Source organism: Drosophila mauritiana, chromosome 2L (genome assembly GCF_004382145.1).
Source record: "Drosophila mauritiana strain mau12 chromosome 2L, ASM438214v1, whole genome shotgun sequence".
Classification (NCBI taxonomy): domain Eukaryota; kingdom Metazoa; phylum Arthropoda; class Insecta; order Diptera; family Drosophilidae; genus Drosophila; species Drosophila mauritiana.
In genome coordinates this window covers 12,434,098-12,461,105 of record NC_046667.1, presented here as the reverse complement: position 1 = coordinate 12,461,105, position 27,008 = coordinate 12,434,098, and the positions used below count along the sequence as shown (strand labels likewise).

The 27,008-nt window shown below is 44.0% G+C and overlaps 3 protein-coding genes across 24 annotated transcripts; 2 read left to right on the top strand and 1 right to left on the bottom strand.

The window, feature by feature from the left end:
* Positions 1 to 563: 563 nt before the first annotated feature.
* LOC117146730 (multidrug resistance-associated protein 1) lies at positions 564 to 16,649 on the bottom strand. 20 transcript variants are annotated; one of them, XM_033313185.1, is made up of 13 exons: positions 16,502 to 16,649; positions 13,212 to 13,341; positions 11,630 to 13,141; positions 11,356 to 11,493; positions 10,788 to 10,934; positions 9,934 to 10,018; positions 9,054 to 9,873; positions 8,616 to 8,986; positions 5,772 to 5,992; positions 2,483 to 2,700; positions 1,912 to 2,418; positions 1,473 to 1,854; positions 564 to 1,408 (listed from the first exon to the last, which is right to left on the bottom strand). In XM_033313185.1, exons 2-13 carry the CDS (start codon positions 13,263 to 13,265, stop codon positions 1,217 to 1,219), a joined length of 4,647 nt encoding a protein of 1,548 aa, XP_033169076.1. In that variant the 5' UTR covers positions 13,266 to 13,341; positions 16,502 to 16,649; the 3' UTR covers positions 564 to 1,216. The 20 variants fall into 20 exon arrangements, with proteins under 20 accessions (XP_033169076.1, XP_033169181.1, XP_033169240.1 ...); XM_033313290.1 differs by lacking the exons at positions 5,772 to 5,992; positions 10,788 to 10,934; positions 16,502 to 16,649 and adding exons at positions 7,532 to 7,752; positions 11,081 to 11,227 and having other exon boundaries at positions 13,212 to 13,423; XM_033313349.1 differs by lacking the exons at positions 5,772 to 5,992; positions 10,788 to 10,934; positions 16,502 to 16,649 and adding exons at positions 6,963 to 7,183; positions 11,081 to 11,227 and having other exon boundaries at positions 13,212 to 13,423.
* LOC117146813 (PIH1 domain-containing protein 1) lies at positions 13,863 to 22,432 on the top strand. 2 transcript variants are annotated; one of them, XM_033313370.1, is made up of 5 exons: positions 13,863 to 14,060; positions 14,148 to 14,259; positions 21,411 to 22,051; positions 22,120 to 22,263; positions 22,331 to 22,432. In XM_033313370.1, the coding sequence occupies exons 1-5, from the start codon at positions 13,992 to 13,994 to the stop codon at positions 22,364 to 22,366; spliced, it is 1,002 nt and encodes a 333-aa protein (XP_033169261.1). In that variant the 5' UTR covers positions 13,863 to 13,991; the 3' UTR covers positions 22,367 to 22,432. The 2 variants fall into 2 exon arrangements, with proteins under 2 accessions (XP_033169261.1, XP_033169251.1); XM_033313360.1 differs by lacking the exons at positions 21,411 to 22,051; positions 22,120 to 22,263; positions 22,331 to 22,432 and adding exons at positions 17,680 to 19,845; positions 20,191 to 21,065; positions 21,166 to 21,318.
* Positions 22,433 to 23,311: 879 nt separating this feature from the next.
* On the top strand, positions 23,312 to 26,963 carry LOC117151088 (uncharacterized transmembrane protein DDB_G0289901). 2 transcript variants are annotated; one of them, XM_033318337.1, is made up of 4 exons: positions 23,312 to 24,367; positions 24,527 to 25,420; positions 25,530 to 26,380; positions 26,446 to 26,963. In XM_033318337.1, exons 1-4 carry the CDS (start codon positions 23,476 to 23,478, stop codon positions 26,500 to 26,502), a joined length of 2,694 nt encoding a protein of 897 aa, XP_033174228.1. In that variant the 5' UTR covers positions 23,312 to 23,475; the 3' UTR covers positions 26,503 to 26,963. The 2 variants fall into 2 exon arrangements, with proteins under 2 accessions (XP_033174228.1, XP_033174227.1); XM_033318336.1 differs by having other exon boundaries at positions 23,313 to 25,420.
* Positions 26,964 to 27,008: the final 45 nt, after the last annotated feature.

Sequence of the window (27,008 nt, the reverse complement as noted above, 5' to 3'; positions counted from 1 at the left end):
GGCCTTGCAACTTTCACTTTGAAGTTCGTTTTGTCAAGCTGAACAAAAAACAATACAAGTAGGGCCTGGCCAAGGACTTTTTCAATATTTTTGTTTTGCACTAGTATTTAGAAAATTTGGTAAAGAAGTCGGCCTCTAATGCGCAGACCATTCAATTCGCAATTTATGACCTGTTTATTGTCAATAAATGCAGCCTCGGAGCAACCATTTTGTGTCCGCGCCTAAATAAAGACAAATGGAATGCTCATTTTCAGTGGGTGGCTGCCGGCAAATATCTAAAATAAATACATATATCTCAAGGTGGATGGGTAAATAGGTGGCTGGGAATTGTCTCCAAACAGTTTAGACTGCTTTTCGGCGCTTATAAATATAATTTATGGCCCGTTCGCTGCCATATTAGTCAGGCGAAATGTGAGGCTACAAGCTTTAAGTTGTCAAAAAAGAAAGTAAAGAAAGTTCGAAGGATTTCGAAGATGACAACACATTTAAAGCTAAATTATTTCAAGCAAATTATTCATTGATAGTGCCAGCTTATTAGGTAAACTGATAAAAAATACATATAATTTTCATTGGGATTTTGTTGGGCTTATTCGCTCCCGTCGTTTATTTTTGATTTAAGTATACATTCTACAAAAGTTTCAATAAATTGATTTAACTACATTGACCGTTTTTCGTACTGATCTTATCAGTTGAAGGCAAAAATTCTTGAGGGAGTTTAAGTATCTCAATCTTCTGATTTGTTAATTTAAGTACATAAATATGTGGCATACATAAGAGTTATTTTTTTCTTTCCGGGCTTATGCTCCAACTCGCCATCGTGTTGCCTGCTTTTACCGGTTCATGTTGCATAGAAAACTAAGTACAATAGACAATATAAAAATACACTTGACTATATGTAAATACATATACATAATAAAAACGAACATAGCGTAACCGACGAAGGCGCAACTGGCTTGAATTATTTCGCTTAGTCTAATGAACATTTAGTTGGTATTTGCTAATTTCTTTCGCTTATTGTTCCATTGTTGTGTTTGTTAGCTTGCTTTGTCTCACAGTTGCTTGTTCTAGCCATGAGGTAGAGCTGTCAGTGCCAAATGGCTTAAAGCTACCGTTGAATGATTTTCTTTTCGTACATCTATATTCCTAAAGTTTTTTGTTTGGGGCACTCACTCTTCCGTTTGAGTTTCGTGGAGTTTCACGTTGACATTCATGGATCTTAAACTAGATTGGCGTCCTTGGCCATGCTATAGAAGGCCGACTTGGGATTGTCCAGCAGCTCCGTGGGCGAGGCGAACTCGGTGATCTGGCCCTTGTCCAGCACGATTACCTTGTCCGAGTCCAAAATAGTGTTCAAGCGATGGGCAATTGTGAGAACAGTGCATTCCTTGAACTCCGTTCGGATGGTTTTCTGTAGGAAATGAAATCAGTCCATGAATATGATATTAAATGTATATAAGTATACGAGCACCCACCTGAATCAAATCATCTGTTTCCAGATCCACAGCGGCGGTGGCTTCGTCCAGCACCAGGACCTTGGTCTTACGCAGCAGGGCACGCGCCAAGCAAACCAACTGGCGCTGTCCCACCGACAGATTCTCGCCACCCTCGGCAATCTCGTGGTTCAGGCCAGCTGCCAAACTCTTTACAAAGGACTTCAGATGGGACAGCTCCAACGCCTTCCAAATTTCGTCATCGGTTTTGATTTCAAATGGATCCAAGTTGATGCGCAGCGAACCAGAGAAGAGCACTGGATCCTGGGGGATAATTGTCAGGCGGGAACGCAACATGTGCAGACCCATTGAGGCAATGTCCACGCCATCGATGGAGATGCGTCCACCGGCAGCTTCAATTATTCTAAATGCAAATCAAGACTTAATGATGATAACGTAAACCAAAAGCGATAATGCTTACCTGAACAAAGCCAATGTGAGACTGGATTTGCCGGCACCAGTGCGACCAACAATGCCGACCTTCTCGCCACCCTTGATATTGAAACTAACACCGCGCAGCACCAGATCCAAGCCTTCGCGATAGCGCACCTGGAAGTTCTGGAACTCAACGTGTCCCTCCTGTGGCCAGTTCTTGGGCTTGTTCTTGTCCTGCTCCAGCTCCCAGGGAGCCTCCTGCTTGGTCTCGCCGTACTCCTTGATGCGCTCCACGGACACGATGTTCGTCTCGATGTCGGATGACATGCGCACCAGCCAGTTGAGGGTTTGGGTCACCTGCAGGGCGTAGCTTACCGACAGACCCACCAGACCGGGATTGGTTTGACCTCCCAGGACGGCGAAGAGCGATGCGAACAGAATAATCAGATTGCCCACCATCTCCAAACGAATGGCCAGCCAACGGTTGGCAATCACGGACGGGTACTTGCAAACCTGGTTCTTGTCCACCTTGGCATCAGATTCCTCAATAAAGCTAAAGCAATCAAATAAATTAAAATCATTAGAATTTAATTTCTGGATGATATCCAATTACATACCGATCTCCCACATTGTAGGCACGAATAGTCGATGCTCCGGTGACAGTTTCGCTGAAGTGCGAGTAGATTGGCGACCGAGATACGGATTCCAGACGCATCAGCTGCCGGGAAGTGGCCACGTAGAAGCGCTGGGCGAAGTAGTACAGGAAGGCGATGGGCACGATCACGGCCAGGAAAATTGGCGTGGACAGACTAATAACCACAATGGTAGCCAGAACCTAACCAACAGCAAAATAGCAATGTAAGTTAATGCTGTTCAGATAAAACGAAGAGGTCATACGTGCGGGAAAATGCAGGGTGTTAATAGGAAAAACATGATGAATAGAAATTTATAATGGAATTGCCTTTGTTTTGGATCAAACGCTTTACTCAATGATGTCGAATATAAGGAAAAGAAAGGATTTAGAGAAGGGGATGTCATGTGGCGCCGCCTAATGGGGATTATTAATCTGGACTAGTTAGTCGTTTTATATGCACAGGGTTAATGTCACTGGGATTACTTTTGATGTTTTGTAGCAATTTGAAGACGGTTCCTAGTGCATAGTGCTGTGAAATTACCTCGAATGCACACCAAATGCAATCATTAATGACCTGCGGCATTTTCTGGTCAACCGATTCAACGTCTTTCGAGAATCGGGACAAGATGCGACCCACCGGCGTCGTATCGAACATGGTCATTGGTGCTCTCAGCACATTTTCGAGGAGCATCGAGTGCAGGACTTTTGCGGCATGCAAACTACCCAACGCCGGAGCCAGGTCCGAAAAGAATGACGTGAAACCTGCGATTAGGCAATTCAGTATGGATGAAGAGTTAGGTTTCTCATCGATTGGCATAGCAATAGCCCGCCCAACCGGCTGAATTCGATGCTCGAGAAGGTCTCTTCGAGTAGGAAAATCGTATAGAGGTCGGCCAGCCAATTCCCCAAAAGAACACGGGGTTGGCTTACTCTCAAACTAAAAAAATTCAGCGAATTTTAATCATTCTACTTGGCTATTAAATTTATAAATTGCTAATATTCTGATATATTGCTTTTTGCTAAGAATAATATAAAATTGCAGTAATTTTTCCAGTTTTCCGAGTCTCTTGGCCCTCAAGATACGATTCCAAGAAAAGGGAAGACAACCACAGGAAAAGTAATCTTAAGATAAATTAACAAAAGAACGAGATTACAACATGCGCCCGCCCCATGGATTCGAATACTTATTTACATACTACGCTCTAGGGATGTGGAATGCCAGGGAGCTCCAAATTGCTACGGGCTGAGTGTTTGTACAATGATGGTTATACCATTTGTTAGTCGGGATTAGTTGGTAATTGGATTGTTGGTTAGTCACAGCGAACGTACCCGGAATACTTGCGAGTTAAACACGCGTATTAGTTCTGGCAATACCACATCCAATTTGTATACATCGTTTGCCAAACGATCGAGAATTCGTGCCCGGGGCTTTATGTCGAAAAAGGCTTGTGGGGCATGCAAAATGTTTCCGAATAGCTGGATAAATATTTTCCGGGTACCGATCAGGGCGCCCAGATAAACGATAACCACACTGCCTATATAGCTGAAGACTTGGGATATCAAAGGGAATTTATCCTTATAAAATCGGAACGTAAATTAAACAGATTTGGTGACCTGTTTTCGAACGACTGAATACAAGATTTGGGACAAGGGTTAGAAGACAAATTAGTATTAAGTCTAGGTTAAGGTTTCTTTTTGGGACAATACAAAAAATGAAACAAAGCTTCTGCTAAGAGGTATTTTTGAAATGGATGAAAGATTTTTTTAATCTTGAAACAAAACTGAAAACTAAAATAACATTCATAGTCCAATACTTTGATTATTGAATGCTTTAAATTCCAAATTTTATGACAAATCAAAGTGTAAATCATGCTCGTTGAACTCTGCATATAGAGATTACCTGAAATGCCGTGCTCATGACCATTCTTATATTGAGCGGCATTACCAAGTCCAAGCAATTGACATCGCTGGAGCAGCGATCCAAAATCCGACCCTTGGGCGTGGTATCGAAAAACTCGGAGGGACAATGCATGATGTTGTTAAAGAGTCGATGGAAAACTCTGGATGAGGCGTGTAAGGTGGCGGTGAAAAGTGATATGGCGGCGCCGTAATTGCAAAGACCTAGCTTGATTCGATGCGGTTTAGAGAAAAATATATATAGAGAGATAGAGAGATCAAATGAGATATAGAGAGATATATCAAATGCTAGAGATATGAATGAAAACGTGGGCAAAATCTTTCTACAACGAAAGTTCTGCAAGTACAAACCGTAACTCTTTTAAGGGCTACAAATCAAAGGTTATCAATCAATAATAACAATAAAAGGGGGGGAAAGAAAAATATACTGAAAAAATGAGCGAAATCAATTATGCAAATACCATAAAGATAAAGGTCATAAAGGAGTCCATGGTGGCGGGCAACTCTTCGTCGACAACATCCATGTCGCCACTGAAGCTATTCAAGAGTCGCCCGATCGGAGTGATGTCGAAGAAGCGGCACACGGAGCCTCGGATTATGACGGCCAGCAGCTCATTGTGGATGGTCTTTGCCGCCTGGAAGCCGCCCAGGTAGACGATGACCACCGCAAAGTAGGCTAGCACACCTGGGACAATCGGAAATGTGGAAGAGCGGAACAGGTGTGCACCCGTGAGCACTCGGTGAATGTCTGGGATACTCGATATTCGAATGAATGGCTGACTGAATGAGGCGATCTTCTACATTATCATTTAGCTCGCTGGTCGTTCAACCAAAGCATAATGGAAGCTCCCACTTATAAAGAAACCTTAACACTTAGGGCTCTGAGACCAGTACATCTGCAGAGTGTTTTTGTTTGGTGACCCTGCCCGCTGATTAAGAATGGGCTTAAGCCTAAGTGGTTTGAGTTCCCCTTTCGCACATTCAAAATATGGGTTTTCTAATTAATATGCATAGAGTAATGAGTCTTATATCAAGTAAAGGCATTTTTGATCCAAAATAAAATATTTGGCAAGGCACTAGTGAAATAAGCATAAGGCTTAAATGGTGAAGAAGGGTAGGGTATATGATACTTTGTTTGATAGTGAAATGCTTTGGAAAAGAATGAGAGTTAAGGATGTTGCAAGAAATTAAATAGAATGCGGTTTGAAATATAATTAGTAAATTAGGAGAATCGTGCAGTTTTCATGGTTAGTGGTATGCAGCTTTTGTTAGGTTTCAGGCTTGGGATCTAAGCTTCTTCCACTTCCATCGGGCAGTGGAGGCTGGAGGTTGGAAGGTTAAGGGTCAATCTTTACCCCGAAACATGTGTTCAACAACTGCACGGTTATCGCGGGCAGTACACTGTCAACCGTATCGACATCTTTCGAGTACCGACTCAGAATGCGACCTAATGGCGTTGTATCGAACAGTTCCATTGGCCACTTGAGGCCTGTGTTCAGCAGCTTGTTGAATACATTCATTGAGCAATGGAGTCCTCCGATGGCCAAGGCGAGGCCCGATAAATATTTGGATAGCACTGCATGTAACGTAAATCGGTTTAGATGCTATGCAATACATTTGGTGGTTAGGGGAAACTAACTTTCTATACAGAACTTAAGATTCAACTGATCATGCTGCTAAACATTGCTTGTGTAAGCCCCCATAAAAAGGTTAGTGTTCATATTTACATATAAATACACAACATAGATCGTTGGAGTTAGTGCCACATAGCATTAGGATAGGAATTTCTATTGGGATTGTGCCAATTGAAACCAGTTAGTGTGTGTATCGTCGATATATTCTAAGGGAAAGGTTATAAAGAAATACTGCAGTAGATTGTAATCAAGAAGTGCAACAAACTATCACATACCCTACGATTTCCTTCAACCGTATCTAACAAAAAGCTTGAGATTCAGATTCTTGCAGGGAGCGTTTCTTACAATAAGTTTAGAAAAGATTCAAATCTTTAATTGCTCTATTCAGCGGATTTGAAATCTGCCCTTGGAGCCAATTCAATTTGTTGTTTTTAATGAAAGAAATGAGGATATTAAACTATTGCAGCTTCGAAACGCGCTCCGTAATAGACATTTACCGCAAACGCTTGACTGATGACCATGCGCCAAAGCATCGGCAGGACATTGTCGATGGTATCGACGTCCTTTGAGAAGCGATTGACAACGCGGCCGAGGGGCGTGGTATCGAACAGTTCCATGGGCCATCGGAATACATATGACAGGAGCGTCTCGTGCAGCACCTTGGAGCAGAATATGCATCCGAGGGCCAGCGTGAGAGAGCAAAAGAAGTACGAGGTAACTGGAAGGTTAAGTTATAAATGTATTTTTTTTTTCGTTTTTATTTAAATTGATTTTCTAGGCAAAAGCGTGGACAAAACATTCTAAAAAGCTTTGACAACCTACAGAGAAGAGCTGTACTCAGAACTCAGTTGTATCTGAGTATGGGCGATGGCGATTTGTATCGGACATGTACTTTTTTTTGGGAATAATTACCGCAAACAATTGCAAAATGACGACCCGCAAATTGAGTGGCAGTGTATTGTCAATTGTGTCTACGTCCTTGGAAAAACGGTTGACAATGCGACCCAGAGGTGTGATGTCGAACATTTCCATGGGCCAACGCAAAGTGCCATGGAGCAGCACGTTGTGCATGTAGCGGGCGCTATAAACGCAGCCCAGTGAAAGGATCAGGGTGGATAGATACCCTGTAACAACTTCGGAGAGAGAGCGACAACACGGGTATGTCGATTAGTTACCAGGACCTCTTGTCCACCGACGAAGTATATTCAGACGTGCTCTCATTTTAACAACATCATACATTAAATAACAATTAAATCATTATTAATTATTTATATGATAAAAATCATGATCAAATCAACGCAATTCAATTAAAGATAACTTCATTAAAATAAAGAGCACGAAGGAAGATTATTACGGGTTTGGTTAATATTAGTTTTGTATGGTAGTGCATGATAAGCCAAGCCTGTCCATGATATACAGAATGATCCGATATTCCAGATAGATTAAATATTGCCGTGCATGGATCAACTCCAATCAATTACCATATATGCCTGACCAATGACGACACGAATGTTGAATGGCAGCACATTATCGATTGTATCGATATCTTTCGAGAAGCGATTGACAATCCTTCCCAGTGGTGTCGTGTCGAAGAGCTCCATTGGCCAGCGGAGATTGTAGTATAGTAGGGTCTGATGTAACAACTGCGAGCACTTGAGACAACCCAATGAGATGGCGAGGGATGAGAAGAAGTTCGTCGCGACTAGAATTCGATATTTCGATTTGTGTTTCGATTTTTTCGATCAATTTAGTTTTTTGATTAGGTAGGGCCGGAAGGTTTATAAGTTCATTTACTATGCAACACATTTACGCACACAAACATACACACACAAAAGGAGAACCGTTAGTATAGTGATTGGACTACAATGTTCTGATTGTATCGATTGTATCAATCAAAGTAGATCGATAACAAAAAATCGATTTTCAAAACATTTTTGTGTGGTAATAATATTAATAGCAGTTATTAATATGAAAAGCCTTTTGTGTTCAGTTTGCCAAGCGTGCAGCAATATAAAAGCTAATTTATTTTTTGGTGTTGTTAGTGCTTTAGGATTTGTGTGCATTTTCATAAATTTTGTGTAGAAAGCCGAAGAAAGTGTTAGCTAGTTAGGTATTCTAATCGGGACTGAAGGTTATTCAAATCGCCTACTGGAAGCTGAGCAGCATGTGTTCTCTTGGCGCCAAAGTAAGAAAGCAATTAGGTAAGCAAAACATAAATGAAAACCCCCAACCAAACATATAATACATTAAAAATTTGTAATAAATATGATTTCAAAACTTTAAAACATTTCTTTACAAGTTAATGATCTTTTTATAACCTCACACAATTTGTCTAAATATTTTGAAACCATTTTTCTTACTAATTTAGCGGAAACAAAAATAAAAACTAAAAAACATAAACATAAAGGGCAAAATAAAGCAGCAAAATCATGCAATACAGTTAAAAGTATAAAATTATAACGAAACAAACTTAAAATAAAACAACCAAATGGACAAAACGAACATGAAACAAGGATAACTTCAAACGAAGAATTTCAAAAATAAATCGAATCACAATGGACTTACCTTGGCCAAATCCGAAGGCACCATAAACACCCAGATACATGTCCCTGAGGCCAGTGTCGTTGGCGACATTTTGATCGTTAGCCCATTGGGTGAGCCACAGATTCGAGCCGATTTGGAAAGCTTGGAATACAAAGTTGAGTACCAATGTGGCAACCGATAGGAAGATGCCAACGCTCTTGATGTAATGCTTGTACACTGCGAACTCCACGCCACCGGTTTGCGATTTTTCAGTTTCAATCAGTTTGCCCTCGACCTCCTGCTTCTTTTTCAGGGAAGCGGCTGAGGCAACGGAATCGTGGGAGTCTTGTCGCTTGGTTCGCCGGCGAAGACTTCCTCCTCTGCCCATCAAACTATCAGCGGATGTAACGGAGCTAAAAAAGAAGGTTCATTTATTTAGTCAAATGATTACTTTATAATCCTGTATGAAGATGTACTTACATGGAATCGGACAAGCTTTCCGTGCGCGCCAACTTAATGGCCTTTTCGACAGTGCCTAACAGCTCAGGGACATCTCCGGTGCTGGAGATCTGGCGCTTGATCTGATTAAGTTCCTCCTCCTCTTCATTGCCCTCCTGCAGATGCTGGATAATGAAGTCGGCGAAGGCGCCCTTGTTCTTGACCAATTGATCGAATGTGCCGCTCTCGCTGATCTCGCCCATCTTCATCACATAGATGCTGTCCACCTGGGGCAGGAAAGTCACACCATGGGTGACCAGCACGCGAGACTTTCGTGCCAGCATACCCTTGGGTCCAATAACCTCCTCGAAGATGTGCTTGCCCACATGGGCGTCCACGGCGCTCAGAGGATCATCCAGCAGATACAGATCGGCATCACTGTACACAGCACGGGCCAACGAGATGCGCTGCTTCTGGCCACCTGATAAATTAATGCCTTTCTCACCGATTTCCGTGAGATCTCCGGCTGACAGGATGTCGATATCGGCACGCAGAGCACAGGCGTCAATCACCTTGTTGTAGCGCTTTCGGTCGTACGTCTGCCCGAAGAGGATGTTGTCCCTCACCGTCGCATTCTGAATCCACGCCTGCTGCGGTACATAGGCCAACTTGCCCACAGTGTTGACAACGCCCGCAAGTTTTTCCATTTCACCGAGGAATGCCTGCACTACGGACGACTTGCCGGAACCGACCGTGCCAACCAGGGCCACCAGGCTGCTCTTCTTCACCTCGATGTTAATGTTGCGCAGCGTGATCTCATCGCCCCAAGAGAACTCGCCGTTCTCAATGCTCATTGGGTGGGCTGTATATATAAGGAATATATGAACTTAAAGATCTTCACCAACTTCTTGAATGTCCTTACGTTTAGAGGAATCGTGGAGTACGCTGTTGGGATCCAGTTCCTCACTGTTCAGGAACTTATTGATACGATTCACAGAAACTTGCGTCTATTCGTTCGCACATGCAATATGGGATATCAGTTAAAATTGTTTTGCCAAATACGTAAATAGTCATACACAAAATATGTTAGTAATAGGTTTGGGAAAGGAAAAATAATGTGGAGATGGGGAAGGTGCATCAATCCAAATCTGAATGAATATGGAATATACTCGGCTGCTCCGAGGATTTTATATACCCCTGCAGACGGGCAAGGAATTGGAATATGTGATAAGTTTAATCATATAACAAAAAAATTATTTAAAAAGGCCATAAAATATCCAACTGATTATTGATCGCATTTTTCTTTCAGACAAATTTCCATAATATCGTTATACCTTTAATTAAATCCCCCTTAAATGCCCTCTGCAAGGGCATATTCGAGACCCAAACAAATGGTTGCTATTGAAACGGATGAAATGGGTACCCAACCACCGGATATATGACCATTTGGAACTGGTTTGGTTCGGACAACTTTCAATCCCACACGAATGATGTGACGATGAGCATATAATTTCAATATAAATGAGTATAAGGATTTAATGCTGGGTAGGGGAAGGAGCTTGGGTTAGGGGTATACATTTCGGTGTAAATTCGATTTGGCTAAAAAAGAATTCAAATTAAGTAAATAAACATAAATCACAATCACAAAAGGGCACAAAATCGACGATCACAGTGGCGCCGGGCATCGTCAAAAGTGATAAGATAGGTGGAATCCCTCAGCCCCACTGTGATCGATTAGAGTGGTAGTAATTGGTATTGCAATCGGGCGTAACTTACTTGCACCAGGTTGGTGATCAGCATGGGCAACATTGTTAGCGGAAATCGTAGAATGTTGAATAATGATAATGAGACAAAGGTTTTGGTGGCATCAAGCACGTTATTTTCATCGATTAAAACGTAAGTGGCGAATGTAACTAATGAAACCTAAAAGATAATACACAATTTCGTTTAAGGCGTTGATAAAATGTTCGTTCTTGATCCTTGATCTGAAGTTGATGGATATAGGAGAGGCGGAGGTGCACCATAGCCGAAGAGGTTGTTAGTCCATCGCCATCTCGCGAGAGCCGTACCTCGGCTATGTCAACACTCAGCATGGGCAGGATGGTCAGCGGGAGTTTCATGAGGTCGAAGAGGGCGATTGAGACTAACACCTTCTCGACGCTCAGCTGATTCGCCTCGCTGGTTAGCACGTAAGTGGCGAACGTGACCAAGGAAACCTTTGTTTGTTCGGACACGAAGTACATATATTTGCCAGATTAGTCCAATGCTACACGTCCAACTCATCTCAGTCAGCTGTAAAGAAATCTCGGAGGACTCAGAGCCCTGCAGGGCTGGCATATCTTACCAGGAATGGTGCACAGGACCACAAGAACGAAGTGCCCGCGTTCAAGTAGGCAGTGGAGCGCAGCGTCGCAATCTCCTTGTCACGGATGTCCAGCACTTGCTTCTCGAAACTCGGTTCCCAGGCGTACAATTTGAGCACCTAAGTGGATTATAAAGCCGGTTAACCAAGAATCCAACATCGACTTCTGACAGCAATCAGCATGACAGGGGATAATTGTTTTACTTAAGGGATTAGGCTTCTAACCCAAGTAAGCCCTAGTCCTAGGACCACTCACCTTAATGCCACTCAGTACTTCGTTCATCAACTTAACACGCTCATCTTTGTACTTCATCTGTCTGATCTGATAGGTCTTGATGCGACTGGCAATCACTCCGTTCACAGGGATTAGGATAATCATCACAGCCAAACCGGCGAGCACAGACGGTCCCAGTTGCTGCCAAAGAAAATACAGGGCCAGACCGATCTGCAGTGGCGCCGACCAGATCATGTTCAGGTAGGTGGTCAGTTCCATGAATCGCTGGGCATCCACGGCCATCAGGTTGACGATCTCGCCCACGGTGGACTCCTTTTTGGTGGAGTTCGAAATGCGCAGGGCCTTGCGGTAGATGGCGTTGATCAAAGCTGTCCTAATTCGCAGGCCAACAATGAACATGCGGTGGAAGTACTGGCCAAGAATAAAGGTCTGGGCAGCGGCCAAAACGAAAAGCAGGACAGCGTATAAGATACCCTTCCATTCGGGCTCGGCTTCTTGGGCCTCAACGAAGCTGATGATCAAGCTGAGGACTTGGGGCTGGGCAAATGTCAGGGTGTCGGTGAACAACTTCATCAGGGCGCCGAACAGAAAGACGCCTCCGAAGGACTTGTAAATTGGCGGCATAATACTGGCCATGCCCTTCTTGCGGCCATTCTTCTCACCGTGGGGATTCTCAAAGGTCACGTTGCCATTGCTAAACTGCGCCTTGGGTTCTACGCGCGCCTTGTTCTTGTAGTTCTTGCGCACGTTCTGGTTCCAGTGGTGGGCAAAGATGGGCATGACCTCGGAGCAGCTGTCCTGGGGCCTCAGGTCCCACAGATCCTTCTCCTCCAGCGGGTTGCGATAGCCCTTGAGGGCCATTTTGTCGAACCACTGATAGGTGATGCGGGAAAGGAAACTGGCTGACAGCTCGGGAATCTCGTTCTCACCCCTCTGGTACTTGGTCTGTCTGGGCATTCCGTCCGCGAAGCAGTTCAGGATCAGCATGATGCTGGTGAAGGTGAAGAAGATAAAGAAGCTAACGAACTGATACTCCTCCCAGGAAAAGTCCTGCTCGGAGGGCTGCTGCGAATTCAGAATCTTCTGGCGTTCCGCGTCCAGGCGAACTTCAGTGCGGCAGCGGGGAATCGACAGCACAGTGAGCAGGAACCAGAAGATGAACTGGCATCCGGTGGTCTGCACGCCGTACTTCCGATTCAGCGGGATGAATATGAAGACCAACAGGAAGGTGGCGAACTTGATGATGGGACCCCAGACATCCAGGTCGTAGAGCGGCAGCTCAGAGTCGCCGCCCTTCTTGACCAGCGCCATAATCAGGTCCAGGGCAGTGATTACCAGCAGACCCAGATTCACCAGCGCTTTGCTCACATTTAGCTTGTTCCAGGGTATATTCCTGTCCAAGCTCGCCTTCAGGTAGTAAAAGTCAAAGATCACGAACGCCCAGTAGAAGGCGCAAGGTGTCCAGACCAGCGCCGTTTGCTCAAAGCACGGCGTAAAGTCCGGATCGTTGGTATACCATGTCTCTGTTGCGTTCTGTTCGTTGGACACACGGAAACCATACATTTACACATGCATTCGGATTGAACGATGCTGATGCACTCACCCAGAACGTGGATCCGCAGAATCTGTCCATCGGCGAACTAGTGTCCTCCGCCATGGTTACTCGACTGCTCGGCAACCTCCTCCACGTGCAACTGGTCTATATGTGTATGCTATATCGGGCAATGTGGTAACTGTAAAGCGGCAAGGAAACAAACGGATCTATATTTTCGGGCCAACAGCTGTTCCTTCCCAAGCCGCACAACTACAACAACCGCTAATCGCGACAGTGGGAAGTTGGGTGCACCACCTAGCGCTAGTATTTTTCTGGTATTTCGCGGGCACAGTGGGTATCGGTTGGTAAATGAGGGTATGCTTCTGCAGTGCGTGTTATTTTAATTGCTTATATTGATTTAAATAACACTTGTAATTTTGGTACACAAATTATTAAAATACAGTTGCTTGTAAAAGTAAGTAGAAACAAGTAGAAATCAATCGCATTTGCAACAGCACAAATACATATGAACTTCTTAAATTTTGATTAGGCTTTCAACGATTGATATAGAAATTTATAGCAATTATTCTCGAAAATTCTTATCACTTAATTTGCTTCTTATTAATGAGCACCCTGTACAGAGAAAACGCCTATCTAGTATTTTTAGGTTATTGCATGGCATTAAATGCTTTTCCACCAGCGGTCACACTGTCACATTAGTTTCCATTTCAATCGAGTTGGCAGCTCCATTCTGACAAATAAAAATTGTGTTTTTCGCTCGTCGCAATACGCAAAAATAGCATTTGCATTCGATTAACTAACAACTGACAATTGAAATCGTGCAGCAAAATGTCGCGTCGTTCCAATTTCATTGAGGGCAACGACAATTTTCGCGACCAGAACCTGCGCTTCGTGCGGGTAAGCAAAACTTGAGAAGTGCGATGTGAGGAACCATCTGCGCCACTAAAGATGAACTTGTTTTTTTTTTTCATTTTCTAAATGCAGAACGAGTTTGAGGACAACATTAACCAGTTCTTCGGAGGCGCCGATCCGGAGGGCAGCGGCCCGCAGCAGAAGCCGCCGCCGCGGGACTCGCTAATTGTCCAGCCGACCGCAGGTGAGTGGCGTCCATCGCAACAGCCGGAGCTGCACATGGCACGGCAATCGCTGCCGGTGGCGCGTAGAATCTAACCGGAGATTCCAGCCAGCTAGTAGGCATGACTCTGGGTTTATGGTCTACTTAGCACTTGTATGCGCAGTAATCTCTGCGAGCGCGGAACCATGTCAACATGATAAGCATCTCACGTCGACGTCGATTGCGGCTAATCGGTACAGTGATCCCGCGATAAGGCGAACAAAAGCACGCGAACGGAACACGTCATAGGACAGAAAAACCGATCCTAACCATTAGACAAGACTTTGAAAACAAATTGCGAATATTTAAAACATATGTGATTAGTTAAATTATTACTTCTATTTAAAATTTAAGCAATTGCTCTAAATTTGTAAATTAATTCCCTGAGTTAACTATAGTTGGTCCACACTGTTTTTTTATATAGTTAACTTCAGAGAATCAATTTAACCAAATCTTTTAATGGTTATTAATTAGTATTTTGCACTTAACTAATTGATAATTTGGTCAAAACAAAGGCATTACATTTGTTTTTATGCATGTACTGTTCAGTTACAACCAATTATCCAGCCAAATCAGTTTAATTCCTATGCACTCTATTATTTGACAAACTATCTATACCATTGAAAAAAAAAGAGGGTTGGGCGCGGGTAGTTAGTACTGAGTTTTGTAATCTAGCCCTCGTTATTGTGCGCTACGGCAGATAAGTGTTTACATGTCCAGGGCCACTTGGAGGAAGGTCTCATCGCGCCCACTTGAGGCGATAGTTTATTGTCCAGCTATTGTTTAATGCCAATGACAAATGTGCGACGAAAACGGGTTTCCCCGCCGCGAAGAAGAACTAACTTGAACAGCAGAGATACGAAAAAAAAAAACTAAAAAGAAAGAATGAGAAACTTTAAGCTAATCTTGAACGGAGCCGCCAAATTTCGTTTAAGGTGTTGGGCTAGTCACATTTTATGGGCGCCAAAAACTTGTTTGCCCCGTACACACGCATGTGTTTTAAACCATTTGGCTTTAGATAAAATTCTAACACATCTGAAACGAGTATTTTCAGTTCGATATAATTAACGGCGAAACCTGTTCCCGCAGCGATTATATAAGCACACTAAACAGTCGGCAGTTGAAAAGCCCCTTACAAAACCTAATATTTCAATTGTACGAAATGTGTGTTTTGCCTTTACACCCAAGCGAAATTTCTCTTTAAAAACAAAAACGTCGAGTCACGATGAGATGCTAAGCGAAATGGAATGGAGATCTCTTGGCTGCACCATAAAATCAAGGCGGAAACATGAATGTTTCTCAGCAAAAAACGCCACTCTCTTCACAACCTGACTGTTTGTTTGTTTGTTCTGGATCAGATCATGCCAGCCGGCATTAATTGTTTACACCGCCAAAGAAGAGTGATTTATTTAGAGAATATCAACGACACTCGACACTTGATGACTTTATTAATAGGGAAAAGCTGAGATAACGCTGACTGGCTGCATTTAGCCAAGTGTGCAAACTCTGGAAAAAGCAACTTCCCCATAGAGAGAACGATTCTACGAGCAGCTCCTTATCGGGACCCCACGGCTGAACCTTATCGTGTGTGCTGCCTGTGGCCCCCTACTAGACTCTTCCATTGTGTGTTTGTGTGTAGTTACTCCAGTTATGAATTGCACATCATAATCCCTGTATATTGCTCCTTATCGCACACTTGTTTGCTCCACTTGCTGCTGATTCTGATTCTTTGGAGCTTGATTAGCATCGGGCTGGGAGAAGAGAAGCTGTCGAAACTACAGAGCGTAGGCCATCTTTCAAGGCATGTGACGTCAGTGGAGCCCACGAGGCAATTAACTTCAAATGACAACCTTGCGCACTCCAATTTTTACATTTTTTCTGTTATCAATTAAATAATCGCGCCGCGAGCATGACAAAACACTAATGGTTATTATCAAACTATTTTGAATGTGAATCATCAATTTCTCGTAATTGTTTTTTTCGTATTTCTTTCGTTTGCGCGGGATATTCTGGAGCCTGGCGGAAATTTCACAATTTCAGGCAAAGAATGTGGACACACAGATACACATCACATAGATACGAACGCACACTGGCACACTTGTTCCGCTTTGGCGGAATCCAACAACCACATATCAACAAGGGTATCAAAAATGGACGGTGGTGGTGGTGCTGCTGCTGTTGTTGTTGGCGGTATCGATGCGACTGAAATGTCACTTATAATTACCTCTACGTAGAGAAAAACTCGCTGCGATTCAAACGAATCGTATGGGGTTTCGAAGTGAATAGAATCGAATCGAAACAAAACGAGCCGTAGCGGTTGAGGTCGGATCGCTGTTTGGATGGTGGGCAGCGTCGGCGGAGCACTTTAAAAATCGACGGACAACCGGCTCGTTACGAGCAAAAAAGCCAACTGAACTCGTAGCGAGCGCTGCGAACAAACTTATTTGTTTTCCGTGCTCAAAAAACAAAAATGAGATAATAGCGCCACCTCGGAGAGCGTTTCACTTGGCTCTTTTTGTGGCGCTGCCTGGCCGCCCGATCAATCAAAAAAAAAACCATGCCATCAAAAAAGCCCCCGACTCTCCTATAATGCCAAGTTTGGGCTAGAATAAAACCCAGCTGAAAGATAGCGACTCTCTTCCCTGAATTTAAGTGCCGCATAACCATATTTTCCTGCTCTGGTGAAATTATTCTGAACACCCATATGATGGACACACGACGACGCGACTCTTAAACGTTTTGTTGTCGCAAGAGCAACAAAAGTTGGCCCAAAAGATAACGATATCAACGGTAGTCATACAATTGAGAGCATTCAATGGGTGTTTGTTGCGAATTCTTCACGATTTTGGTATAAGCATGACCATACCTATTTAGTTTGTACGCCGGACTTCGCTTGATTATCAGTTTATTGTGTATAAATGTATAATCTCAATGGAAGTGCTCAGTTGTTTCTAGACCAACTACCAGGACAGGATTTGCTGCTGTGCATATCGAAATTACACATAAAACTCTGATAGAATTGCTAATCTAATCAATTGAGGCAGATGTTTAATTTAAAATATGAGATAGTGGCAGTGATTAGTTTATAGATTGACGAAAACTCAAACATCAAACTTAGTCAGCATTTTGATAACGACTCAAAAGGCAATCAAGAATGCAATTGAAATTATTATTTTTATTTTTTCACAATTTATTAAAGCAATTAAATGGTGGGAAGAAATGCAAAATAAAGCAAATCTATTATGCATTTGAAATAAAATTTGTATGCTTATTTTCAGCGAGCATTGCTGTTATGAGTAGATCAGATTGAAATTGGTGTGCTAAACGTGACCGCATAGCTCTAACCCAAAACGTGTCTGCTTTTTTAAATTTTAAATTTCATGTGTGGTACCATGAAAATAGGCAACAGCGAGCTGGACAATCGGCGCCAATTTCTCCGCGACCTGGGCGCCAGTCGGGTGTTGGCCAACGCCATGGCGCAGCGCACCTTCAATGTGCCCAAGTTCAACCTGCGCCATTTCCAGCGCCAGAGGTTCCGCCTCAGCGTCGAGCTAGGCGACAGTCACCAGGATGTGGTGGACAAGAAGGTGCTCCGGGCCATCGAGGAAGCGGTGGATAGCTACGACGACGTCGGGTCGCGTCCACGCACTCCGTCGCCGCCGCGAAACATTGATTGGCACAGCGCCAGGATGAATAACTCACCGGCTAACAAGGACCGATCGCGTTCTAATAATCGCCAGAGGGAGGACAACTTCGCAGACAACAATCGCGGAGTTGTGGAACAGCGGGAGCCAATCAATAGGAATACTGGACCAGGAAATCGCAATAATCCTGGCCTGAAACCGGCTGAGTTCAATCGCAATCGCAATGCGAATGCGCAGGACTTTAATCGAAATAATCGAAATAATCGAAATATGGAAAGAAGTGAATTCAATCAAAATAATCGCAATGTAAATCCAAATTTCAACCGAAATGAGGGTTCACGTCCTAATCCACAGGAATTTCGTGGTCCAAATAGAAATGCAAATGCCCAGGAATTCAATCGCAATAATGGAAATCAAAACCACCAGGATTTCAATCGTTCCAATAGAAATCAAAACGCCCAGGAATTTAATCGTCCCAATAGAAATCAAAACCCCCAGGATTTCAATCGCTATAATCGTAATGCCAATCCGCAAGAATTCAATCGTAATATCGGAAATGATAACGAGCAGGAATTTAATCATAATCGTAATGCAGACAATGATGAATTCAATCGCAATAATCGTAATGTTAACAACCAAACATTCCATCAAGGACATAACCATAACAATCGTAATGCGAATGCACAATTCAATCGCAAAACTTTTGACGAGAACCGAAACTTTAATAACCAACGTTTTCAAGGACCAAATAACCATATCAACTATCGTGGTCAGATGCCAAACTATGATCATTCCCAAGGAAACAACAATCGCAAGCATGGTAATCAGAACTTCGTTTCCAATCAGCAAACCAACTTGGATCGAAATGCTATATGCGATGACGGCAATCAGTTGCCCAGAGATCGATTCCGTTCGCCTGAAGCGCACCCAAACCAACCACCATATCCACGTAATGTGAACGCTAACCTGGGTGGTGGAAACCGTGGACCCCAAAAGAGGCACAACTATCAGCGTATTGTGAATGACAATCAAATAATACTACGTCGCACCGACTGGATTGACGAAGAAGAGGATCTAGATCTAGATCTAGATCACCATGATATGGACGACTATGTACCCGATGAACGCGAATTACTTGAAGATGCAGATTTCATCGATGACACAAATGATGCACTAATGAATGATGATCAGTATGAAGAACGTGAATTCAATCGTTACTCCAGGGGTAACCAACACAACATCCAAGATCATAACATCGATGATCGTAATTCATATGGACACAATCGCAATGATCGTAACTTTGAGGGCATGAGGCGCCAGTTTGATCCGGAACTCGATCGACGCAACCTAAACGACAACTTCCATCAGCGAAACAACTCTTCGCGTGGCGGTGACACCCTACGCTTTCCCCCAAGGGAGGATGACACATTCCAAGGCTCAAATAACCCTAATTTTCCACCGAACTATCAACACACTATTCCCCGTAGATCGGGTTCTGGAAATCGTGGCCGCGACACGAGTTCTAACAGACCCATGGGTCCCAATCAAAACAGACGAAGCGTACCAAATGCTGATGAAGCTGCACCAAGAGTGGCCCATTCTGGGGCTCCCATACAAGATGGAACTAATTTAAATCGTAAAATCAATAAAAATGTAAATCCTGGTAGGGTAGTGCCAAATCGCATCAGTGCTGGGACTCCCAATCAACCCAGGTCCAATTCAACCACGTCTCAAACACGAAATGTAAATCCTGGTGTGCCAAACAAAAATGTCAAGAAGTCGGCGGTTCCACACGACAATCGTGCACCGCCACCAAACAAACCTTTGAACACCAATCCTGGTGCATCCAAACCTGGTCAGCCGGTAAACAAACCAAAACCACAGGCAACCAAGATCAACGCGGCCACGGCAAAACCACTCGCTGGTAAGGGAAAAGTTTTGAATTCTTAATAAATTATTAATTTTAAACAGACCAATTACAAGCTAGCTAATAAAGCTTTTGTATTGGTTTTAAAGTGAATTAATGATTTCAAAGCAAGATTTGGAATGCAAACCGGTTAAAATTATATATATATTTTTTTAAATACCTTAAAATAAGGATCTTCCTCTAAACCAGTTTTGAAACTAGTGTTTTTGGTTTTTAAACCCGATTCGAAGTTGCCAACTGTACTTCATACTTCAAGAAGCAAGTCATAAATGTGTTTTTGTTTGGTTTGCATTCCTAACTTTTTGGGTATTCCCATAAAACAATACATGTTCAATTTTGCAGGGCAAAAAAGAAAAGCGGAGACTCCAAAGTTAGGGGGGGCTACCAAAGCCGAGCCAAAACGCCAGAGAGCGGAAACAGATCGCAGCTTCATTATAGGCGGCATAAGTCTGCCCTATATCAACAGCAATACCAAGGAGCTGCCACAGCCGGAGGAGCAGTCATACGCGGTGACCTTCTTCGAGCAAACGCCCATCTACAACACTAACATATATGCCACCGACGATGGCCATGTTAATGAAGACGAAAGTGATGCGGAAGAGGAGGAAATGTCCGATGCCGAATCTGTTGACTCGAACCGATCTGGTGTCCTGTCCAAGTGGAAAGGACGCAGTTCCAGGAAGAAGGTGCGCACCCAGCTGCGCAAGGAATGGACCAAAATCTATAGAACCAATAACTACAAGGACTGGTTCCCCTGGTGGCGGGATTACAAGTGGTGCGGCAGCGAGATTAACAAAAAGCTGGAGAAGTTCGGCGACCGCAATCTGCGCCACCGCTTTGCTCCCATCGGCCGCAAACCGATGACCGTAAAGGCGATCAATCAGATTTTTAAATCAGGCCACATGGGTCTGGAGAAGAACACCTTTAGCCACTACCGCAACATACGTTCGATTTTCATACTGATGAACGAAAAGTTCCTCCACAGTTTGTCTAATGAGCGATTGGAACAGTTGCAGGACTTGATACGTGGCGTTCCAAATCACTTGTGGCTCTACAAGATCCGCAGCATGGTCTACCTTTGGGAAAGGTACCATAGCACACTTAAAACCCATGCAGGCAATAATTTCAAAAGCGATAAGGAAATTCAATCCATAGCGCGAGAATGGAAAAATCCTGTCTTTCACTGGTTAGCCAAGCAGGCTTTCGATGAGCTTAAGGTGAGAACAACATTTTCCCAAGCCAAAAGTAGCTGAAAACCCTAAGGAAACCCAAGTTCTTCTATCTTCAACTGACAACGAAACTTATCTTTATTTATAGGCAATCAGCGAGATCGCGTGGCCGGATCATACAAAAATCTATCCCGGCTTGAAATCATAATTGAATGCTAAGCATATTGTATAAGATTGTATATGGAATCGAAGCCAAAATAAATCAAAGGGTTTTGCTTCCGCAATGTCCTATACGATAGAATCACCTCATCTTCATATTTATTAGCTGGCAGAAACTTTGCAGATAAGAAGCCATTTTATTAAAACCCAACTTTTTTGTCTTTTTCCCATTAGGAATCTGCGTGAAAAGTTTCAAGACAAACAGTGATGAGAAGTTCTTCATTAACGTGTGCCAGGCTGTGGAAGTTCCAGCATCTCAGGATCTCACCGAGGAGGAACTGATCGGCATATTGGAATCCCCAACTCCTGGCTCCTATCGAGTGCCCATGAGCATCTCAGATCCCAGACTCACGAAGGATCGTTCCGATAAGACCGTCGATGTCTGTGACATCGCTATCAACCCAAAGTTTCTGGTCAAGATCCAGAAGTCGCAGCTCTTCAAGAACTTCTTTATGCAAATTGTCATTGAGGCGATGAGCGAAAAGTATAATGTGCAGCTCAACATGGAAAAGACCATTATTCTGAACAATCGCAAGTTCATCGGCACTCTGGTAACTCATCGTGTGCGCAACGAAGATATGAAAAGGGCCCAGTCTGCGTCCGGCCTTCCTGCTGCTCTTAACAGCCGGGATGGGGCTGTGGCACCGGAAAATTCCGGGAAACTGGTGCAGGAGATCGACGAGAAGGATGCTGCTGCCATAAGGAAGAGTCGACAGTCTGCAGGCGGTTTACTGGACATACAGTACAAACTTAGTGGTCGAGTTCGTGACGAGTCCGTTGTCGAAATCCATGCTGAGATCTACCTGCCCAACTACGTAATTTTATAATGGATGCACAGACAAATAAAGTTTATTTATGTAGAAATTCCCCTTGTACTTCGCAGGTTTCTTCGCAGGAGTTCAGTCTCGTTGTCGGCGAGGATCGTATCGTGGTGGAAACCTACAAGTATGGCTATGTGTTCGACAAATTCGTCAACTACCGTCTGCAGCAGGATCGTGCCCAAGCTCTGTTCGATAAGACCACCAAGGTGATGCAGTGCACAAAATTTGGAGGATTCAAATCTTTAATTTCTGTTCTTTCTTCCCATTTTTTAGATGCTTCATGTTCGCATTCCCGTGTTCAGTAACTAAAAAGGGCACATGACTGAATAATGGCCGCTGTGATAGTGTTAATAAAGGCGCAAATTTTACAAGTTATTTATTTTATTCTTTAATTTTATTAGAAACTGGAAAAAGGGGGTTGAATGATTTTCTATTTATTCAAATGATATCAGATTATATTGACTGCGCTTTCTTAAAAGTACACACTTTATTTCCTGTTCCTCCGTAGATTAAAAAGCGGTTTCAAAGATTTTTGTATTGCTTTTCCTTTTGTGGTTGTTTTTCGTGTTTTGAGTTTTGTGCTTTCATGTTTTATTTTAATTTTCCAAAAGGATTTGTTATTCAATATTTTTAAGCTGTGTGTTTTCTTTGGTAGTGAAAGTATAAGTATTTTCATAATGTATAATTTTTTGTATAATTTTGTTTCATTAAGTATTATATATAATACTTATACTTTCACTACCAAAGAAAACACAACCTGAAAATATTGAATAACAAATCCTTTTGGAAAATTTAAAATAAAACATGAGAGCACGAAAGTCAATCCACGAAAACCAACCACAAAAAAAAAAACATTACAAAAATCTTCGAAACCGCTTTTTAATCTACATATATGATGGAAAAGGAAATAAAGTGTGTACTGATAAGAAAGCATTTGAATAAATAGAAAATCCATTCAACCCCCTTTAATCAGTTACTAATAAAATTAGTAAATATATTACTATAAAATAAAGCTCTTTAATTAACTAAATTATGCAGTATTTTTTTGGTTGATGGCTCTCCCGAATATACATATGACAAATGTTGTGTATAACAAATCACATTTGACATAATGCTTAAAATATAAATAAATAATAAAATATTGCCAGGTATTTCTAAATAATTCAATAGCGGTATTTTTCTTTTACTGTCAGTATTTTTCAATAAAAATACCAACTTCGAATCGGACTTATTACCATTTTGAGCAGCCGGCTTTCATTGCTTTGCAACCCTGGCACCAGACAGAGAAAAATTCGGGGAAAGGAAAGCATTTTTTGGGCCGCGCTTGTTGTGTTGGAAAAAATCGCAGAGAAGCCAGTTAATTGGAAGCAGCGGCGAGCGCTCGACGAAAAGGTAACTCCGGGCAAGGACTATTCGGAATGGACTACCGCCAAATGAAGAACGACGCTTACGGCATTGGCCAGCGGCGCGGAATGGGGAGCTCCAGCGGCGTTGCTGGTGGTGGAGGAGGCGGCGGCGGCGGCGGAATGTATTCCTCAAACTACGGCGGAGGTGGTAGTGGCGCCAACTTCGGCGGAGGCGGCAATACCAGTGGCGGAGGAGGCTACGGCGGCGCTTCCGGTGGCGGAGGCTATGGCGTCAACCGGAATTCCAGTCCAGATGGTGGCAACTTCAGTCGCGGCGGTGGCAACTACAACAACAACAGCAACAGTGGAGGCAACAACAGCTACCCACGTTCCGGAGACGGAGATCGGAGCGGTTTCAATCCGAGCAGCAACCAGCGTTTCGGCGATAATTTCCAGGACAAATTTCGTGGCGGCCCGTCCTCCAATTTCGGCCAAGTGAACAGGGGAGCATCCAATCCGAGCAGCGTAGCCCGCTTGCTGGAGGTGGAGAACCGTATGGACCGCAATACGGATGTCAACTATCGAGGTCCCCAGCCGCAGGGAAGCGGCGATAGGTTTTTCAACGATGAACCCAGAAATCAGGGATCATTCGGTAATTTCGGTCCCAACGATGGAGTGCCATTTGGCGGCAACAATGCTCCCTCTTTTGGTGGAAATAATGGACCCGCTTATGGGGGCAATAGTGGACTTTCCTTTGCAGGAAGCGATGTCCCTTTTGGTGGAAACACTGGTCCTTCGTTTGGAGGAAACAATCAGCGCAACTTCAACAATGACAATTTCCCAAACAGAGGTACCAACTTTGATGACCAGCGTTCCGGTTTCAATGATTCCTACGGTCGCGGTGGAAATCACGGCAGCTTTGGCCAGAACTCTGGAAACTTTGGGGACAACAATAGGGATATAGGAAACTTTAACAACCGCGGACCGGCTGGAGGAGGATCCGGAGGCCCAGGCTTTAATCCGAACTCTGGTGGCAATTTTGGCAACAATAATTCCGGAGGCGGCTTTAGCAACAACTTTGGCCAGAACTCTGGAAACTTTGGGGACAACAATAGGGATATAGGAAACTTTAACAACCGCGGACCGGCTGTCGGAGGATCCGTAGGGCCAGGCTTTAACCCGAACTCTGGTGGCAACTTTGGCAACAACAATTCTGGAGGCGGCTTTAGCAACAACATTAGTCGCACCTTCCAGGACTCTCGCAAGAACTGGAACAAATCACAATCCTCATCGTTCCCGAACTCTGGCTATCAATCGAACAGTGGTGGTGGTGGCGGCGGTGGAGGAAGAGGCGGCGGTGGTGGAGGAGGTGCCGGCGGCGGAGGAGGAGTAGGTTCCGGCGGCTCTGGATGGGAAGCTAGTCAGCGCGCCTTCAACTCGAAGCGCAATCAGCTGCAGAAGATGAATCTGAACAACGGCGGATCTGTTCGAAAGCCAGCTCCACAGCCAGCCGCCAAGGCGGTCCAGAACTTGCGCAACAATCCTCAGAAGGCTGAAATCGTTAAAAGCGCGGGCTCGCCCACTCTGACCAACAACAAGCCCGCCAACCTGCGTCCGGGCAATGCGGCTGGAGTACAAAAAAAGCTGCCCGTTGCAGCACCAAATCAGTATAAAGTCAATAACTTAACACCCAATTCGAGTGCGGTTGCAGTCACCAACAAGAAGCCACCGGTGGCTGCACCAGCCGTGAGGACCAGACCGCAGGCAAACAGGACAGGACCGCAGGGATTAAGAACTGGACCACAGGGATTAAGAACTGGACCTCAGGGCTTGAGAACTGGACCACAGGGATTGAGATCTGGACCACAGGGTTTGAGAGCTGGACCACAGCTGCAGAAGTCGGGACCACTGGCACCTAGGACTGGCCAGCAGGCAGTGAAAGGTGGACCACAAGGAGGCAAACCAGCAGGAGTGCCCAATAGGCCACCAAATGCTCCTGGATTGCCCGTCCCAATTAGTAAGATTTCGTTCTATTCAGTAAGCTTGCATTACCAAACTTTCTTCAAACTATTACAATTCATTTAGTAGAGTTTTGCGAATAGTTCCTAATATGTTATGCATTGCAGGTCAGAAGCGAGTTGCCCCACCTCCACCGCTGGAAACGGAGGCTGCCTCAAAGTCGGTCAAGAAATGGCGACGCGTGGCACGCAAGCGCGGTTTCCTTATTGGCGGATTCAAGATTCCCTATCTCAACGATCAGCCGAAGAAGCTCCCACAGCCGGAGGCGGACTCATATGCATTGACCTTCTTCGAACAAACCTTCAATTACAGTACAAACCAGGACGCCACCGAGGAGGACTTCGTAGAGGCGGCCGTAGTGCTCAACGAAGATTCGGAAGACGAATCGGTGGCCGACGACGCCAAGTCGGCACGCAAGATTGCAAAGCGCAACAGGAAACGCATACGGTCCGATTGGGCACCGCTTAACGAATCGAAGAAATATAATGATTGGGGCAACTGGTGGAAGGACTACAAGAATGTTGGCGAGGAGATCGACCAGCAGCTGTTGGAGTGTGGCAACTTGAACCTCGAGCATTGCTTCCTACCCAATCTGCCCAAGCTCACCACAGAGCAGGTGGTTTGCGCTATCATAAAGTCGGCACACTTCGGTCTCGAGAAGAATGCCGACGTGCCGTACGACACAATGAAGACGATCTTTACGTTGATGAACCGCACCTTCCTGGATAACCTTACGGAGTTGAACATGGTGGAGATACAGGACATCATTCGCGGCATACCCAATGACCTGTGGGTTTACAAGTTGCGCAGCATGGTCTTCCTGTGGGCCAAGTACAAGGCCATTACCAATTCCAAGTCCACCGCCGAGGACGACGTCAAGGATCAGCAGGCGATTGCGCGCGAATGGAAGAGTCCATGCTTCCACTGGCTGGCCAAACAGGCCTTCGACGAGCTTGTGGTAAGTTGGTAACATGCTCCTGCAGCCTTTTTCATATTAACTAACTCCGACCTTGCTTCTTATAGGCAATCAGCGAAACCGAATGGAAAGACCATCGCACTGTTTTTCCCTCTATAGAGTAAAGTAATTTGGAAACTAGACATCCCCTCCTTCTCAACAGCCGCACATGCGCTGGACCCATCAAAGGAGGGAACAGAGCGTAGGTTCTTCTTCAGCATTATTTTATGGATTGTACGAGTCTGCATCTAGTTGTATTAGAGACCTTTATTATTTCACACACGAAGAACCATCCTCCTGACTTTAAGATGTAGATTGTAATTATGTCGCAATGCTTTTACAAATAAATAACTTACCCAGAGGGGCGTCTCTTGCGCCCTGGGAAACAACTATAATACTGATCAGAGACGTTCTTCCCACTTGGAAGGTCGATAGCAATTATGTCTGGTATCTTCAAAACATGTATTTTGGCGAGATATAAACTCAAGTTCATAAAATCTATATGTATACAAATGACGCTAGAAGAATCCTATTGATAAAGAAGTAGATTGTAATTTGAATGAATAATAAATACATAACCAGCCCAGAAACTACAACTTTCTCAGCAAAGGGTAAAAGAATTATTACTAGA

Excerpts from the sequence above, each read along its gene's own strand:
- LOC117146730 (XM_033313317.1), bottom strand. The coding sequence starts at position 13,265 with ATGGCGGAGGACACTAGTTCGCCGATGGACAGATTCTGCGGATCCACG. Across the intron at positions 11,228-11,355 it reads GGTCCTGTGCACCATTCCTG|GTTTCCTTGGTCACGTTCGC; the intron begins GTAAGATATGCC and ends GAACAAACAAAG. Across the intron at positions 1,409-1,472 it reads AAACAGATGATTTGATTCAG|AAAACCATCCGAACGGAGTT; the intron begins GTGGGTGCTCGT and ends CATTTCCTACAG.
- LOC117146813 (XM_033313360.1), top strand. The coding sequence starts at position 13,992 with ATGTCGCGTCGTTCCAATTTCATTGAGGGCAACGACAATTTTCGCGAC. Across the intron at positions 19,846-20,190 it reads CACGGCAAAACCACTCGCTG|GGCAAAAAAGAAAAGCGGAG; the intron begins GTAAGGGAAAAG and ends TCAATTTTGCAG. Across the intron at positions 21,066-21,165 it reads AGGCTTTCGATGAGCTTAAG|GCAATCAGCGAGATCGCGTG; the intron begins GTGAGAACAACA and ends CTTTATTTATAG.
- LOC117151088 (XM_033318336.1), top strand. The coding sequence starts at position 23,476 with ATGGACTACCGCCAAATGAAGAACGACGCTTACGGCATTGGCCAGCGG. Across the intron at positions 25,421-25,529 it reads TGGATTGCCCGTCCCAATTA|GTCAGAAGCGAGTTGCCCCA; the intron begins GTAAGATTTCGT and ends TATGCATTGCAG. Across the intron at positions 26,381-26,445 it reads AGGCCTTCGACGAGCTTGTG|GCAATCAGCGAAACCGAATG; the intron begins GTAAGTTGGTAA and ends TGCTTCTTATAG.